The 18802-nt window shown below is 43.5% G+C and overlaps 1 protein-coding gene across 1 annotated transcript in view; it reads right to left on the reverse strand.

The window, feature by feature from the left end:
• Positions 1-2603: 2603 nt before the first annotated feature.
• Positions 2604-18802, reverse strand: part of LOC110506452 (CD276 antigen) — a 77373-nt gene continuing 61174 nt past the window's right edge. Inside the window, exons 7-8 of the mRNA XM_021586062.3 lie at positions 17891-17929; positions 2604-3534 (exon numbers count right to left, since the gene is read on the reverse strand). Coding sequence (XP_021441737.2) covers positions 17907-17929 — 23 coding nt within the window. The 3' untranslated portion in view covers positions 2604-3534; positions 17891-17906. The remainder of the gene's footprint in view (positions 3535-17890; positions 17930-18802) is intronic.

An 18802-nucleotide genomic window follows, 5' to 3' on the forward strand; every position in this document is an offset into this window, starting at 1 on the left:
TAAAACACTAAGAAAGAACAAACTTTCCCTTTTGAAAATGAAAACAATAACAGCCTCTCTTCAATGTGAGCGTTCGGTAAACTGTGGAGTACCAATCTATCCCTTGTGTGACCTGATCACCTTTCAAATGACAACAACATTGATCTACTGTGACAGTACAATTCAGGGGGAAGCGTTGCAACATAAACATGCTTTCAAACCTTGTTTTCATGTTTTGATTGATGAGCAGCGTTTTCGATTTGGTATTTTAGCCCATCTGTTCCTCAGAGCTGTCAATGTCTTGACAATCCTGACAGTTTTCTCCATGCTGACTTATTTCCTAAAAGATGCAGAGGTCCAAGGGACGTTGATGTGTAATGTTTCTCCTTTTCAAGTCCTATTACACTTTTTCAATAAATGTACCGCTCTGTCATAAATAATTACCCAGATAATCAAAACTATCAAATCAAATTAAATCATAACTATTAAGTCTGTCCAAAAACACAGGATTAAACTATGACTGGATAGTCAACATTGGCTTTTGGAAATGAATCTTCACAAATAGTTGAATCGTGTGTTTTTCTCTTGTCTAGCGGTGGGTATAACACCCTGGAGCATGGCTGCTACCAGTAGTTCTTCATCTATTATTGAGTATATTGCACTTTTTAAGCACCATGTGCTAAAGTTTCAAAGACACTTCTCTCGTCCCTTGGTTACCAACGGCTGTTTTATTGATTGCTTTCTTTCTCCATACTAAATACACAACTCAACCCCCCCTGGCGAGAAGAGAACTATACCGTTTCAAATGTCTGCTGTGAGTTTTTCTCCATTGCTCAACAAACTGTGATATTCAGGTTAACTTTCCACTTATTCCAAACAACACAATAGAACAAACAATCTGGCTACAGACTCCGGACTCTAGAATAGCATTTGACGCAAATATTTTTTACAGAGAGTAATCTTGATTTGAACGTTTCTCTACAGTACAGGACCCTCTGGGCACAGACATCAGTTCAACGTCTAGCATTGATTTACATTTGGTTGAGTTGTTTAACTAATGTGAATTCAATGTGAAATCAACAACAAAAAAATCACAATGTCATTGTATTTCTGTTAAAAATTGGATTATGCTCCCATAACCCAATTTTTAACAGAAATATAATGACATTGTGATTTTTGCTAATCGAATTAGTTGTCCACGTTGATACAATGTCATCACTTTGATTATTTTGCTTGAAACAGCATTGGTTCAACCAGTTTTTGCCCTGTGGGGTAGCTTCTCTGTTGGCACATTCAAAGAAACCTACTTCCCAATGAAAAGAGGCCCTAATCTGACATGATGAGTTATATACTTGAGGACTGGGAATCTGCATCAATATGAAGGGAAGTGGATCGTTTATAGGGCTAACAAGCCATTCTGATTGCCAAAAATCACAAAATCTACAGAGTGGAAGTGAAAGGGATTTGAAATTACAGCATTGTGCTATGCGTGACAGTCTTCCAAATGAATGAGGGCTCAGTGTTTGGTCCACTTGTCTCGCTAGAATGATGATTTCAATCTGAAGGTGCAGCAACAGTGTCTTAAGAAGCAGTCAGTGACAGGACCAGTCATTGAGTCTGGTGAAGAGTTCATGCTCCATCTCAGCTTGATGGAATTGATGGGAGAAAACTTACAGAGACATTGAAGTCTGAAGACGTTTGTATGACATATTTAAAAAAATGTTCGAGTTTGGTTTCAGTTTCCCCTGTTCGTTACTCATTCTTGCACAGTAATCCCCACATGCCATCTGCCCCTATTCCTCGCCTGTAAGATTTAGAACTCCTTGCAGACATCCTGAATTTAGGGAGGCCAGGCAACATAGTATAGACTTTGAAGTAGAAACTGTTTCAAGGCTGGCATTTTCTTTCTTAAATCCCATGACATTTCCTCCCTGCGTGTCACTCCCAGAATGAGAGTGACACGGAGAGGGGGCAACCAAATAAACCCTTCCTAGAGGCCGAAGCCACTAATCTGTAATTTAATTTCAAGCGGGTGTCTGGGCCATGAGGACACATGGCAAGGTCAAGGGCTACTGTACAGAGAACGAGAGAGAGATGTGGATTTGGAAGCACAGCCTTGGGTTTGATCAACAGCTTCATCCAGCTTAGAGGGAATAGTGATGGGCTTGGGGTGTGGGTTGAGGTGGGGTAGGGTGGCTTCTCAGAGAAAGCCAGCCTGTCTTTTACACCAACCCAACCGCAGCCACTTATTTCACACACGACAGTAACAAATACTCCTGGAGGAAATTCATTATTCAAAACAACTAAGATGTTTGGGATGAATAAGCATCTGCAAATCCCTAAGAACGTGAGAGCATAACTGGAAATTTAACACGTCTGGCTAGATCTGCATGTAAATGAAAGATTTGTATTACTTTTCACCATTATTCTTGTTTTCCTCATTATGTAGAGGAGTGTAGTCAGAGATAAATCAGCTCTAATGGAGAAGTGGAGGTATGAATTGTGAGCAGTGTGGCTAATCCCATGGGTAAGGAGATATGTGTAATAGAGTGGACCTTGTTCTCCATGAACACACGTGCAGTGACCCTGGGAATGGACGCAATAATTACCAGTGACCGCTCGGGAACATTTTCACCATGTCTCTTTAATGCGAATCGGCACTGGGTTATTTTATGGACAGCTTTGGCATTGATACGCACATGGACATTTGGCACAAGGACTTGGCACAAGGACTCGAGTACCTGTATACTGTAACAGAACCTATACCATCACCCACCCACCCTTCCAGCCTCCATCTTGAATTCATAAAACATTCCACCTTGGCAGTTAAGAGTAGCTGAGAAGAGTCCATGTTCATTAAAAACCTTACATATAAGGCTGCTGTCAGGTCAGTGAGAGAACCAGGGTGTATCCCATGCACCATTTTCAGTTTGTTCGAGCTTAGCTGGCATTCAATTTCAATTCCTCCAAGTTATTGAATATACGAGAGCGGTAGACACTGACAGGTACAAGTTACTCCACGGGCAACCATTAATTAGTGAGTCAAGGAGTAAATGGAGAACTACACAGCTACACTCCATCTCTGGCAGGCAGACAGCTACGGAGACGCCGATGGCAGCCTCAGCTGGGTCATCTCTTAAGCTGCTCACTTCCTATTAGAAATGAGATCCTCGGTCTCTCAAACTTCCTACCTCGATACACAGGGAGCCTGTCACATCCAATGGCGTTCAAGTGGAGTTTCTCTCTAGCATATTGCATAGAAATTAATACGACTCCACATCAGCATTCATATACTGCAGCAGTCTTCGTTAACTGAAAGAGTAGCAGGGGAAGGGAAATGCATAGTGCTGTAATAGGATATGATGGGTTTATGTCTTTTTGAAACCCAGGAGGAAGTGGTCCTGTAGGGATGGGTATGATGGACTCATCATCAGCTCAGTAAGGCCTGGACACTGTGTGGGTAAGAGACAGTGGAACCAGTCTCTCCGTCGATGGATAGGTGTAGTGGGATTAAATACCAGACTCATCGCTGTCTCACCGTCTGCCTCCTCACTTCTGAAATGAAAAAAAGGATTGTGTTAGAGAGAGGGAGGATGTCAGACCAAAACCTTATGGGGAATTGTGCTATGGAGAAAAAACATTACAGAGACACTTTCTTATTCCAACAGGACAATATTATGGTTTGTTCCTTTTGATTAGACTGCAACATCTCAGTCTTTATTCAGTTGACCTGTTTTCCATATGACAGCTAACTCTTCTAAACTTTTAAGGAAGTCTGCCCACTCCAGTCCCAATAGACCCCTCCACACAACCGCTAATGCTACCACAGCAAATGAAACTGCTCTCCCTGAAATCATTAAACTGGTTGGAAAATTAACTCAGACACACAGGATTTAATGTCACACATGAAGCTCTCCTAGTTTAAGATTTTAAAAAGCAATATGTAGCGGGGTATAACCGTAGAGGTTCAGGTTAGATATGTAATTACAGTGCATCACCCATAGCTACCTGAAACCTACTGCTCTGGACTTCCAATTGAAAAGAAAATATACAAGAAATATAATATTTTAATTTTTCAGTCAAATAATAATTTAAAGATGCACGTGAAAGGAAATATATTAAAACACAACGTTTGAGGTAGAGGAATACTTTATGCATTATGACATTTTGCAGTAGCCTACATGCTCTGTGTTCCAGAAAGGCTTCATCTCTACTTCCTGTCCAAACCTGTCATGCTTATAAAGCTCCGTTTGATTCTGATCTCACTCGAAGGACTGAGATTGCAGACCATCAGCAGATGCAATATTCTCAAGCGTGTGGTGAATACTGTCTTGGTCACTTTGGCTGCTGCCACTGTTTGGAAACCTCTCTATCACTTCTTAATCATTACATCTTGTTCCCTTATTGGATCTGTGGCACGTGAGATACAGTTGAAGTTGGAAGTTTACATATACCTTAGCCAAATACATTGAAACTCAGTTTTTCACAATTCTTGACATTTTATCCTAGTAACAATTCCCCATCTTAGGTCAGTTAGGATCACCACTTTATTTTAAGAATGTGAAATGTCAGAATAATAGTAGAGAGAATTATTTATTTCAGCTTTTATTTCTTTCATCACATTCCCACTGGGTCAGAAGGTTACAAACACTCAATTAGTATTTGGTAGCATTGTCTTTAAATTGTTTAACTTGGGTCAAATGTTTCGAGTAGCCTTCCACAAGCTTCCCACAATAAGTTGGATGAATTTTGGCCCATTACTCCTGACAGAGCTGGTGTAACTGAGTCAGGTTTGTATGCCTCCTTTCTCGCACACGTCTTTTCAGTTCTGCCAACAAATTTTCTATTGGATTGAGGTCAGGGCTTTGTGATGGCCACTCCAATACCTTGACTTTGTTGTCCTTAAGCCATTTTGCCACAACTTTGGAAGTATGCTTGGGGTCATTGTCCATCTGGAAGACCCGTTTGCGACCAAGCTTTAACTTCCTGACTGATGTCTTGAGATGTTGCTTCAATATATCCACATAATTTCCACTCCTCATGATGCCATCCATTTTGTGAAGTGCACCAGTATCTCCTGCAGCAAAGCACCCCCACAACATAATGCTGCCACCCCCGTGCTTCACGGTTGGAATGGTGTGCTTTGGCTTGCAAGCCTCCCCCTTTTTCCTCCAAACATAACAAAAAGTACAATCTTTGTTGAAAACCGTAGTCTGGCTTTTTATAGTGGTTTTGGAGCCGTGACTTCTTCCTTGCTGAGCGGCATTTCAGGTTATGTCGATATAGGACTCGTTTGACTATGGATATAGATACTTTGTACCTGTTTCCTCCAGCATCTTCACAAGGTCCTTTGCTGTTGTTCTGGGATTGATTTGCACTTTTTGCACCAAAGTACGTTCATCTTTAGGAGACAGAATGAGTCTCCTTCCTGAGCAGTATGACGGCTGCGTGGTCCCATGGTGTTTATACTTGCATACTATTGTCTGTACAGATGAACGTCGTACCTTCAGGCGTTTGGAAATTGCTCCCAAGGATGAACCAGACTTGTGGAGGTCTGCCATTTTTCCCCCCTGAGGTCTTGGCTGATTTCTTTTGATTTTCCCATTGTGTCAAGCAAAGAGGCACTGTGTTTGAAGATAGGCCTTGAAATACATCCACTGGTACACCTCCAATTGACTAAAACAACGTCAATTAGCCTATCAGAAGCTTCGAAAGCCATGACATAATTTTCTGGAATTTTCCAAGCTGTTTAAAAGCACAGTCAACTTAGTGTATGTAAACTTCTGATCCACTGGAATTGTGATACAGTGAATTATAAGTGAAATAATCTGTCTGTAAAAAAATTGTTGGAAAAATGACTTGTGTCATGCACAAAGTAGATGTCCTAACCGACTTGCCAAAACTATAGTTTGTTAACAATACATGTGTGGAGTGGTTGAAAAACAAGTTTTAATGACTCCAACCTAAGTGTATGGAAACTTCAGACTTCAACTGTATCTCTAGAAAGCGGAGAAACTGTAAATAAAACAACAGAGACGACTTGATGAATTATACAAGTCAAAAGAAGTCAGACTGAGTCCTGCCAGTTTCCTAGAGGTCTCTGTAAACTCGGTGGCTCTGGATATCCATATGGATCAAACAGCAGCCCTCCATTTGAAAACTAACTCCAGTTCCCACTTTCCTTGCCTCCTCTCAGAGGGCAGTGCAGCTTGCCTCCTAATCCATCAAACAAATGAACACAACACAATATTTTCACACCTGCATGCTCTCATCTGATTCAAATCTACTTTTGGATATTCCCAATTTGGAAATGTATGATGTGTGTGTTCAAACAGGGGGTCATTCTAATTAAGTCCAGGACAGCAGCGTCCTGAAATGAATTTCAGAAATGAAAGACCACCCCAGACCTTTACCAAAGGCTATAGAGATTGTTTGGCTGTACAGTTGAAGTCGGAAGTTTACATATACCTTAGCCAGATACATTTAAACTCAGTTTTTCACAATTCTTGACATTTTATCCTAGTAACAATTCCCCATCTTAGGTCAGTTAGGATCACCACTTTATTTTAAGAATGTGAAATGTCAGAATAATAGTAGAGAGAATGATTTATTTCAGCTTTTATTTCTTTCATCACATTCCCACTGGGTCAGAAGTTTACATGCACTCATTTAGTATTTGGTAGCATTGTCTTTAAATTGTTTAACATGGGTCAAACATTTTGGGTAGCCTTCCACAAGCTTCCCACAATAAGTTGGGTGAATTTTGGCCCATTCCTCCTGACAGAGCTGATGTAACTGAGTCAGGTTTCTATGCCTCCTTGCTCGCACAAGCTTTTTCAGTTCTGCCCACAAACTTTCTATAGGATTGAGGTCAGGGCTTTGTGATTGCCACTCCAATACCTTGACTTTGTTGTCCTTAAGCCATTTTGCCACAACTTTGGAAGTGTGCTTGGGGTCATTGTCCATTTGGAAGACCCGTTTGCGACCAAGCTTTAACTTCCTGACTGATGTCTTGAGATGTTGCTTCAATATATCCACACAATTGTCCTCCCTCACGATGCCATCTATTTTGTGAAGCGCACTAGTCTCTCCTACAGAAAAGCACCCCCACAACATGATGCTGCCACCCCCGTGCTTCACGGTTGAGATGGTGTTTTTCGGCTTGCAAGCCTTCCCCTTTTTCCTCCAAACATAACAATGGTCATTATGGCCAAACAGTTCTATTTTTGTTTCATCGGACCAGAGGACATTTCTCCAAAAAGTATGATCTTTGTCCCCATGTGCAGTTGCAAACCGTAGTCTGGCTCTTTTATGGTGGTTTTGGAGCAGTGGCTTCTTTCTTGCTGAGCGGCATTTCAGGTTGTGTCGATATAGGACTCGTTTTACTGTGGATATAGATACTTTTGTACCTGTTTCCTCCAGCATCTTCACAAGGTCCTTTGCTGTTGTTCTGGGATTGATTTGCACTTTTCACACCAAAGTACGTTCATCTCTAGGAGACAGAGCGCGTCTCCTCCCTGAGCTGAATGACAGTTGCGTGGTCCCATGGTGTTTATACTTGCGTACTATTGTTTGTACAGATGAAAGTGGTACCTTTCAGGTGTTTGGAAATTGCTCCCAAGGATGAACCAGACTTGTGAGGGTCTAAAAAATGTTTTCTGAGGTCTTGGCTGATTTCTTTTGATTTTCCCATGATGTCAAGCAAAGAGGCACTGAGTTTGAAGGTAGGCCTTGAAATACATCCACATGTACACCTCCAATTGACTCAAATGACGTCAATTAGCCTATCAGAAGCTTCGAAAGCCATGACATCATTTTCTGGAATTTTCCAAGCTGTTTAAAGGCACAGTCAACTTAGTGTTTGTAAACTTCTGACCCACTGGAATTGTGATACAGTGAATTTTAAGTGAAGTAATCTGTCTGTAAACAATTGTTGGAAAAATGACTTGTGTCATGCACAAAGTAGATGTCCTAACCGACTTGCTAAAACTATAGTTTGTTAATTAACAAGAAATTAGTTTTAATGACTCCAACCTAAGTGTATGTAAACTTCCGACTTCAACTGTATATGCGACACACACATACACTAAAAAACCCTCATATCTTCACGTCAGACTCCTGACTGAATAGACTGGGAATTTAACACAGACGATCCAAACTTCGCTCTATCCAAGAGCTCCAGCAGACAGACATCAGGAGGACAGAACCATCCCATCCCACTTCTTCTTAGCAGGTTGAGACGCTGCATGCTGACGGACAGTTTCATTTACAGCCAGTGCAGGGGATTGCACACTAATTTACTCAGGCTATAGGAGACTGTTCCTTGAAAGCAGCAGTGTCGGGTTCATTCTAATGAACCACTGTAAATCCACACGGCACTCATTTCAGCCCTCATTTGCATTGAAATGGAAGTGCCATATTTCATTCTCTTCCTTGGTAACCTTCCACCACTTATTTATATATTTGGAGAACCCTGTACAGGGAGCCACGGGCACACTGTTTTCAGACATTGACGTAAATGACAACAATCTGAGTCATTATCAGAGAACAACTCCATGTGGGGGATGCTGACATCAACACAGACGTTTCCAGAAGTCAATATGCAGCTTTGGAGAGAACTTAAAACTGGCAAGGTAAGACAGGTTTCCCATAAGGCATTATGAAATACACAGAGTCCTTATAAAGATGCTCTACCTAGGTCTTATCTACTTCATTTATTGAACACTTCATTTGTATAATTTGTCTAATTTGTATAAATGCATGTGGTATATGCATTGTAACATTGCTGGTGGCAAGCACACCATGATGAATTATTACAGACATGACAATGATAAATAATACTCGGAGAAAACCATTCCGTCATACCCTCTGAGACGTCACAGTCACAGATTCAGTGACTGTCACCTCAATGCAGCGTCATTCATCACACACACGCCAAATAAATGTCATATGTACCTTTCCCCATATTTTTATTATGTGGTGTGATTTCCCCCCTCCAATTTCCTCCAAGCCCCCTGGTGTTAATTATCAGGCTTCTTTCCCCTAGAGCAGCACAGAGCTATGGAAGTGCATTAATCTTGATTCTCCACTCCAGTACAAAGCCTTGTTTGAAGAGACTCCTGTGGTAAGCCCCAAAGGCGGAGTGATTCAGAGTCAGAAGGAGAGAGGAGAGGGAGAAAAGAGTTGCAGATCGCTCTGTGTTTACACTGGGAAACTTGGCCGCCTGGCAAAGCAGCATGCAAACCATTCATCCTCTTCTTCCACAGTGTTATAATCATCATCTGTATGATGAATATCAAGCTGTGCGTCTGTGATGACGTCAGACGGGACCATGGGCTGTTATTATTTATTGATTTGGTCTGTAGTGGAGTAATGAGGTCACTTTCATGTCATCATCCCATTCCCATTCAGTGGACTGATGGCCGCTGAGTGGACCTGTCGGTGTTCTGGGGACTAACTAGGAGCTCTACAATTAAATGTGACCCCATTTTATGTTCCACATTTTCTCTCCATCCATGTAATTGAATGGTCTGCTCTCATTGCTGTAGTGTAATCACAAGGTTTTCAAAACATGTTCCTTCGTTAAAAATGTAGTATATAGTGAGCCTTGGATCCAGTGCAGCTAGTACTTGGTGGCAAATCAATGTTAGTGAATTTTAGAGGCTACTATACTGTTCTGCAGCTGCTGGGCTGCTGCTGTCTGGTCACTCTGCTCCCTCTCATCTAATATGTCATCCACATCACTGCACAGATACAGACAGAGACAGCAGCACACTCTCTGACAGACACGTCTATCGCCCTCACCAAGGATTTTATCTTTAATTAACACAGGTCAATCCAGATATTTCCGCCAACGGAAAGACAGAGATTGTATTATGATTTCCATGACAGGAAGTTGTTTTAAGCCTGTGTCGGGTCGAATAATCATTAATTGCACTGTCATCACTGTGGCTGAGTGACAGAATTCATGAGAGCTCATTCATTTAAACAGTCACAGTGTCTAGGTTGAGGAAGGTGATCCTTTTGAAACCTTCTAGAACTGGAATTCTGAGGGCTTTAAATGGCAAAAAATGTTATGCCCTTGATTTCTTGTAAATCGTTAGTCCTCAGTTCTAGAATAATTTCTCATTATGAAATATTGTTCTACAGCATTGAGGCACGAAGCCCAGTTTGTCAACACAGTGATACACATCTTTCAGCCCAGATGCCTTCCATTTGGAGCCATGTATTTTCTCCCTGAGATTTATAACACTGACTCACCTAAAAACACATCTTAGGCTGCATTTACACAGGCAACCCCATTCTGATCTTTTTTCACTAATTGGTATTTTGACCAATCAGATCAGCTCTGAAAAAGATCTGATGTGAAAAGATCTGATGTGATTGGGCTGACTGTGTAGTATTTTGTGTAAACGCAACCTTACCGTCTGCAAATCCAGCATATTTGTGCCTATTCCCATTTGGGTATGCTAACTACTCTGTATTTACATTTCTGCCTTCTGTAATTCTCTTGATGTTCTCAACACACACCTTTCCTTCTTCTGACAATAGTTTAGCAGTATGTAATTCATTTAGCCAATTTAAAAGAACATTGTTTCAACACAATTATACCGGCTCATATTTGAAATGACATTTGTAAAAGGTGTAAACAAGTCTGAAGATGTGTGCTACTGTGTACTGTATGCCAGTGGAGGCCTCTATAAAAGTCCCAACCCCAGTTGGACAACTCATGTGGCCAATGAGAGAAGAGACAACAGTGCAGGCACCAGGCTCCCGGGCCTCTGCCCCGGTGGGGGTGATGGAGGACATGATGAATGCTCTGGAGGAGTGTCTCTCCATCCATCTAATGCAGGGGGATTGGACAGTCATGCCAGGGGCATCAGGACAGCAGCGACCAAAGACCCTGAGCCAGGTATATTAAGTGTTGCTGACAGCCAGGTGACACCAGAGCTCTGTGTTGTGTTGACTGCACACGACTCAGTACCATGTCACCATGATGGAGTGATAAACAGCCTTCAGGATCCATAGATCACCTGAGACACTCCATATGTAATGTATATATGTACCTCTGCATGCATACCGTAGCCCACCGCACTGCACTGTTACGGGGCCCCAAGGCAGTGGGTTGTAGGGAGGGTGGAGGGACGGTGGGTGGTCTCCATGCTGTGTATTACATAACAAGGCTCTCATCTGGATTATGAGTAATCTATGCTAGTTAATTGAGCCCAGAGGCAGTTGGTTTCAATGAAGCCTCCTGTATTTTTTTTGGTGCAAAATAGAAGAAAAATATCTCTCAGAGGAGTGGGGCTCTCTGTCGAGAGGCAAACAGAGCAGAACTCCTGCCGTGTTCATTAGCTGTCATTGATCAGTGATTCAGTCCCCACACTCCCACTGCACACTGATATTACGAGTTCCTTGTCATGAAAATCGTTATTAAGGTAAAAAAATAAAAAAAAACGGAAAAAACAAGTGCAGCCAGCCCAGCAACTTTGGTCCTTATATTTGATTTTTCTCTGCACTATTCTGATGCATATGGCTTCGCTCCAAACCTCTCCAAGCAAAGCTACAAAATACTATGCAGTCAGTGATATTCTGAGCAGCACAACTATCCATCCTAGACCATCCTCCAATATCAATATGATGCAGTTTTTTTGAACATCTCTTTACTGGCTTTCCCTCATCATCCAGTAGCTGGTGCTTCTGTACAGTACAGTATTATATGGTTGCAGACTCATTATCCTGATAAATGGCTGAGACAATAAGCTAAATAATGCACATAGCCAACACCTCCCGGGAGAGCTCTAGCCCAGCGTAAGTGTCCTGTCTGACATCATCAACATCAGACGAGCCTCGCCGCGGCGCTGACACAACAGTGACCTGAGGAGCCGCATCGCCGCCTGCCCTCTCCCCGGACGCACCCAAAGGTCCCACCGACACACCAGGCGAAGCTTATTCCTTGCTCTCAGTGTCTCTCTCTCTCTCTCTCCACGATGAGCCATGGCACGGCAGCTATACCTTAAATGGTCTAGGAACCATTTCCCATTTTTATATCTCACTGTATTTCTTCTCCTAGTTATCTCTTCCTCATTCTTATAAAAAAAGAGAAGAGTGGGGCTCCTCAAAGTGATGTGTCGTCTCTGCTCCCTAAAACAGGACAGAGACAGAATAAGCCCCTTGGCCAACACTGTAAAACATAACAATGAGATAGATTCTTAGAATGACAGTCCAGAGTTTAAGTGGATATACAGGGGGAAATTAAAATCAATATTTTAGAGCTCTAGTAGAAAAGAGGGTGGAGAGGGCCATTATCTAGAGCTAATTGTACCTATAGGGCCTGTCCTACTAGACGTATTAATATCTACTCTCTCATTGGAATTCATTTGTGGTACTGGCTGTTGCTGGATGACTAGGCCATATCTGTCTCTCTGCCTCTCCTCTCTCACATTCACACAGGATTTCCTTTATTCTCTTTGTGTCTGGCCTTGACAATACATCCTCTTTCCATTGACAGATATAATATCAGGGCATGTGTGCTGCAGCTCCCAGTACAATGGGATTCTGAGGTTCTCTTCGCATGACTCATTTGGAGTAATATGTCCTCCTGATTAACGTGGATCATCATATTGTGTCAAACGTACACGTTTACACTGCATATCTCACCATGCTATAGCCGATAACAAACGCAATCGGGCTATCTATTAGCCTTTCAGGTAAAAGCCGACTAGCAGACAAGGTGAGAGTCCTCCACTATGAATGACACTTCTCTCAAGGACACACAGTCCTCTGTGAGGAATTACATGAGATGCTTCACCATTGTTCAATGTTTCAGCGAGCACTCACTATGGCTAATTATTAACCATGGCAACAGCTCTGGATGTGAACACAGTATGGACACGCAAGGTGAGTGAATTCCATACCCAGTGGCCTGCAGTTGTTGTATGAAACATAAGAATAGAAAATAACAATGAATCACATATAAACAGATATATCAAGAAGGTTAAAGGTTTTACGAAAACAAAATGTCCCATGACACTAAAACAAGATAATCAGATGCACTGAACTTACGTTATTTAATAAGATATGCTGCACTCTGCATAAATGAGGTAATCGATAAAATGGCCACAGAAATATTAAAATAATTGATCAGTGGTGATTCAGCAGGAGAATCTGGTTTACAGGATATTGGCCTGCGACAGTGTTAGGACTGAATGTGAAGGTCAGGGCGTAGTAATGTCAGATAACCTCACAGCCAGTGGCTCAAATGGCACCCTATCCCCTATATAGTGCACTACTTTTGAGCAGGGCTTATAGGATTCTATAGGAAACAGGGTGCCATTTTGGACGCAGACAGTGACTCTTGGTGCCTCTACTTTATTTGGGGTAGTTAGAGGAAATGAGTTCCTCCACCCTCTTGGTTGACCCTCTCAGAAAATTATATTTTTATGGCTTGATCCAATCACTGTATAATAAAAACATACTGTGACTGTATATAGACACACAATAAAGATATTGATATCACTGTCTTGACACCAAATAACTTTGCTTTGTGTTATTACAGCAAGAGAAACATCTGTATAATTTGCATAGTAACATAATATGTGTGAGTTGACAAAGTGTGGTGGTGAAATGCAGTGTCAGCTCCTTCACTCCAGCTGGCCCTCGTGATTATTCTCCAAATGTGATTAATATAATTATAGGGAAACTACCCCATCCTCTTATTAACAGATCCATGTCTTGAACCCCTAAACCTGCCCTATGAAATCCAGCTATTTTATGGATGGAAGGAAAATAAAGAGGCGGCTCCCACACTGCATTCATTGCTTCCTTTAATGTGACAGGTTCAATCTTAGTCAGGTCAAAATTGATGGAAAGCTTCTGAAACGGCTCTAAAAATATCCACGAGCAATATCAAACATGCTCGTCATAATGAAAGAGGAAAATATAGATTTCACAGAAAAAGCTGTGGTGACAAAAATGTGCTTGGCCTTCACGGCTTTAACCTCCCTCTGTCAGCTAGTGAAGCTTTCCTAAAAGAGCCACAACACAGTTCCCAACCTGGGCTTCCTGGCCCGGGCAGTCCTTTCTCCCAGGCCTAGGCAGGAAGGGTAGGACCAGGGAAGTGAGGTGGAGCCTGACACAGCCTCCCAATGCTTGGCCTGCCGATGGGCCAGCCGATGGGCCAGCCCATCCCTCTCTAAAGACAGGCAGCAGACCAGGGGCCACAGAAACCAGGCTCCAGTCACTGGGTGATGGATGAGGCCTCACAGTCTGCCACTGCATTACTGCTGCTGTCTGTGCATGGTCCACCTGACCCTCACTACAGAGAGACAGGCAGACAGACAGATAGATAGATAGACAGAGAGTATACTGCACTGGGCTGTTCTGTTCTGGGAGAGGGAACACACCACACCACACCATCCAGACACTCCATAAGTCTCTCTAGACAGTGTCGTTACACAGCTGCATGGTAGGCAACCATACTGTACATCCTCTTCAGATAGGAAGCTGAATACTAGAGACTGAACGTCAGAGATATTTCTCCAATAGTTAGATAGCGAGCTATTTAGTGGCTTGCTTTTGAGGAGTGTGTATGGCTACATGGCAGGCAGGGTTTGGTAGGTTACTTTCTAAATATAATCCGTTACAGTTACTATTTACCTGTCCAAAATGGTAATCAGTAAAGTACATTTTGGATTACCCAAACTCAGTAGTATAATCTGATTACTTTCAGTTACTGTTGGATTACTTCCCCTAGATCCATTACAAGAAGGCAAACAGGATCCTTCTGTCACGCCCTGACCTTAGAGAGCCTAATTATTTCTCTATTTGGTTAGGTCGGTGTGTGATTTGGGTGGGCATTCTAGTTTTTCTATTTCTTTGTTGGCCGGGTATGGTTCCCAATCAGAGGCAGCTGTCTATCGTTGTCTCTGATTGGGGATCATACTTAGGCAGCCTATTTTCCACCTTTAGTTTGTGGGATTTTGTTTTTGTGTAGTGCCTGTGAACACTCCAGTCGTTACGTCTCGTTTGCTGTTTATTGTTTTTGTTGGTGAGTTTCATTTTAATAAACATGTGGAACTCTATGCACGCTGCGCCTTGGTCCGCTCATTTCAACGATCATGACAGAAGATCCCGTCACCAAAGAACAAAGCAGCATGGCCAGGAGGAGCAGGGAGTGGAGGACATCATGGACATGGGAGGAGATTATGGCAGGAGACAAGACCCTGCCATGGAAGCAGGCGGAGGCAGCGAAGGAGGATCAACGACGACTCTGGGGTTCACAACCACGACGGAAGCCCGAGAGGCACACGGAGTGGTCGACGGAGCCAAGGTGTGAACCAGAAACAACCTGGGAGGAGGTAGAGAGGTGGTCAGTCGACCCAGGGAGAGTGCCAGAGCCCGCCTGGGAGTCAATGGAACAGTGCGAGGAGGGATACCGGAGAATGGAGTTTGCGAGGAGTATGCGGCAACGTAGGCATTTGGAGGAGCGTGTCACCAGTCCGGTGCAATCTGTGCTGGTCCCACGCATCAGGCCAGTGCGCCTCCCCAGTCCGGTATGTCCTGTGTCTCCTCCTCGTATTTGCCCTAAAGTACGTGTCCCCAGTCTGGTACGTCCTGTGCCTGCTCCCCGCACTCGCAACTGATGTACGCCTCCACAGCCCAGCACATCCTGTGCTACCTCCCCGCACTCGCCCTGAGGTGCGTATCACCAGCCCGGTGCCACCTGTACCGGTCCCACACATCAGGCCTCCAGTGCGCCTCCACAGTCCAGTACGTCCTGTGCCTCCTCCTCGCACTCGCCCTGAGGTGCGTGTCACCTGCCCAGTGCCACCTGTACCGGCCCCACGCATCAGGCCTTCAGTGCGCCTCCCCAGTCCAGTACGTCCTGTGCCTGCTCCTCGGGCTCGTCTTGAGGTGCGTTTTACCAGCCCGGTACCACCAGTGCCGGCCCCATGCACCAAGCTTCCGGCGACAGTTCCCAGTCCAGAACTTCCGGCGACAGTTCCCAGTCCAGAACTTCCGGCGATGGTCCACAGTCCGGAACCACCAACGACGGTCCACAGTTCGGAACCTCCAGTGATGATCCACGGCCCAGAGCCTCCAGTGATGATCCATGGTACGAATCCTCCAGTGGTGATCCATTGCCCGAAGCTTCCAGTGGTGATCCATGGCCTGGAGCCTCCGGCGACGATCTACAGTCCGAAGTCCCCGGCGACGATCCATTGTCCGGGGCCTCCGGTGACGATCCACGGTCCGAAGCATCTGGCGATGATCCATGGTCCGGTTCCTCCGGCGACGATCCACGGTCCGGTTCCTCCGGCGACGATCTACGGTCCGGTTCCTTGGAAGTGGATGGATCAGCGAGCGGAGCGGGGTCTACGTCCCGAACCGGAGCCGCCACCGAGGCTAGATGCCCACCCGGGCCCTCCCCCATGGAGTCAGGTTTTGCGGCCGGAGTAAGCACCTTTCGGGGGGGGGGGGGGGGGTACTGTCAAGCCCTGACCTTAGAGAGCCTTTTTATTTCTCTATTTGATTAGGTCGGGGTGTGATTTGGGTGGGCATTCTAGTTTTTCCATTTATTTGTTGGCCGGGTATGGTTCCCAATCAGAGGCAGCTGTCTATCATTGTCTCTGATTGGGGATCATACTTAGGCAGCCTTTTTCCCACTTTTAGTTTGTGGGATCTTGTTTTTGTGTAGTGCCTGTGAGCACTCCAGTCGTTACGTCTCGTTTGCTGTTTATTGTTTTTGCCGGTGAGTTTCATTTTAATAAACATGTGGAACTCTATGCACGCTGCGCCTTGGTCTGCTCATTTCAACAATCGTGACACCATCAAATGCATTTTTTGTGTCCTCATAGTGGTCTCTGACTTGTGGTCAGAGAGAACTTAAACTTGCGTATTTTCTCAATGCTGAATTGAATGTCATAAAACAGAAAGGTGTCGTAATGATTTTTTTTCTTTCTGGATTTTAACATAATCCAATAAATAATTATCTAGTTTTTCAAAAGTATCTGATTACTGTTTAGAGTTTTAAAAAAATGTAATCAGATTACATGTAACTGATTACATGTAATCATCAGTTACTCCTCGACCCTGAAGGTAGTGTACTGTAGGTCGGTGGGCTGAGCCGACAAGCATCCTCCCTCTAAATGATTTATGCAGTCAAATTCCTCTCTTTTTTTTTTTACATGTTAAATAAATACCGTGAGCAAAAGATTGGCATAGTCAAATCCACTAAATGGAGCAAATACACTGTAAGAAACAGATTATAAATAGAGTGACTTGTTGAGGTGACGAAGACTATCAACACCTACGTGTCTGTCGGGCTGGGAGAGAGAGAGAACGAGAGAAAGTTGATGCTTCTCACTTTACAACCAGCCTGTCTTTTTTTAACCTCCTGTATTCTTGTGTCACTCCCGTCTCCCACAGAGTTACACAAACACACCTGGTGCTGGCAGCTTAATGAGTCATCGCTCCAATGATTAAAGGTCTAATGCGGCCGTTTTTTATCTCAATATCAAATCATAACATGCTGTGATTGAGGAAAATCATGTGTTTGACGGCACTAGGCCTTTAACATTAATTGGGCTTTAAGGTGGGTTAGGAAGGAGCTGGAATATTCAAAACCCACTTCTAATGACATTGCACAGAAATACATTTGTCATAGCAACCAATGACCCAAGACATTCCCAAATTCCTGATTGTCCTTCACAGAATTAATGCAGCCTGAGGCTCATTACAGAAGCAGTTACCCACAGCCTCTGCAGACCTTGGGGCCTCGAGAGCACTTACTGCCTCCTGAAAATGAAATGCGAAGACAACATGACATGACACACACAAACGCACCCACACAGACACGCACATACACACATGAAGGATGTGTAATGATGTCACATTATGAGATTCTTACCTGTGTTCTATTGGCTTTAGCTTTTCAGGGGGGTCATGGCTGAAAGACAGAACAACATATGAGAATATGAGCTTCGTAATGCCAGTAAGACAATTAGGATCATAGAACAATACAACATTGTGCAGTAGGACTGTTGGCTATTTGCAGCTGAAAGTGGTTCCCAGTAGCATGAGATGTGAACATGTATGTAGCCAGCCTTCATACCTTCTTTGTAATCTGCGTGTAGGGCTGTTCCGGTGACTGTATTACCGCCACACATGAGCCATGTGACCGTTGAGGCACAGTAATCTCCTCTTATGCACTCTTGACATGCATTAGTAGTACCCAACTCACTAAAGACCATCAGGTCGCTAATGGCCTGGTACTCAGGGCTCTATTGTCCCTCTAACCACTCTGACATTAATGCAAATGAAATAGAAAATCCCATCAAACACATCATCAAACAGTGTGTGCTTTTAAAACTCACCTCACTGTGATTGATACATTTGAAGAAAGAAGTTCAACAACAGGTTGAAACTGAATGAAAAACATGGTCATTGTGGATGTTGTTTCAAAGCCTAACACAATTAAATGGGCAGCGCTTTGTAAGGTGATGAACAATTCAAAACACCAATATGCATATTCGAGTTTATGCATAAGCATTGGCCTGTGAGCCCAACACCACCCCCCTAAAAAAATAAAAATAATGATTTGTCGTTTCTAGAAATCACCTTTGAGAGTGGACTGCATTATTATGCACACTGGATGGACTGTTTACCTTATGCTACACTCCAAACCTTCTATCCAGGTCTAGGAGAGAACGTATAGGCCTAAATTGATTGTGCAGGGCGGCTAAGCCTTCAACTTCAGTGAATTTGTATTTGATTTTGAATAGCCTAGAAATAGGGCCTTTTTTATATTTTCATAATTAAT

Source organism: Oncorhynchus mykiss, chromosome 26 (genome assembly GCF_057628025.1).
Source record: "Oncorhynchus mykiss isolate SJ-2025 chromosome 26, ASM5762802v1, whole genome shotgun sequence".
NCBI classification, from domain to species: Eukaryota; Metazoa; Chordata; class Actinopteri; order Salmoniformes; family Salmonidae; genus Oncorhynchus; species Oncorhynchus mykiss.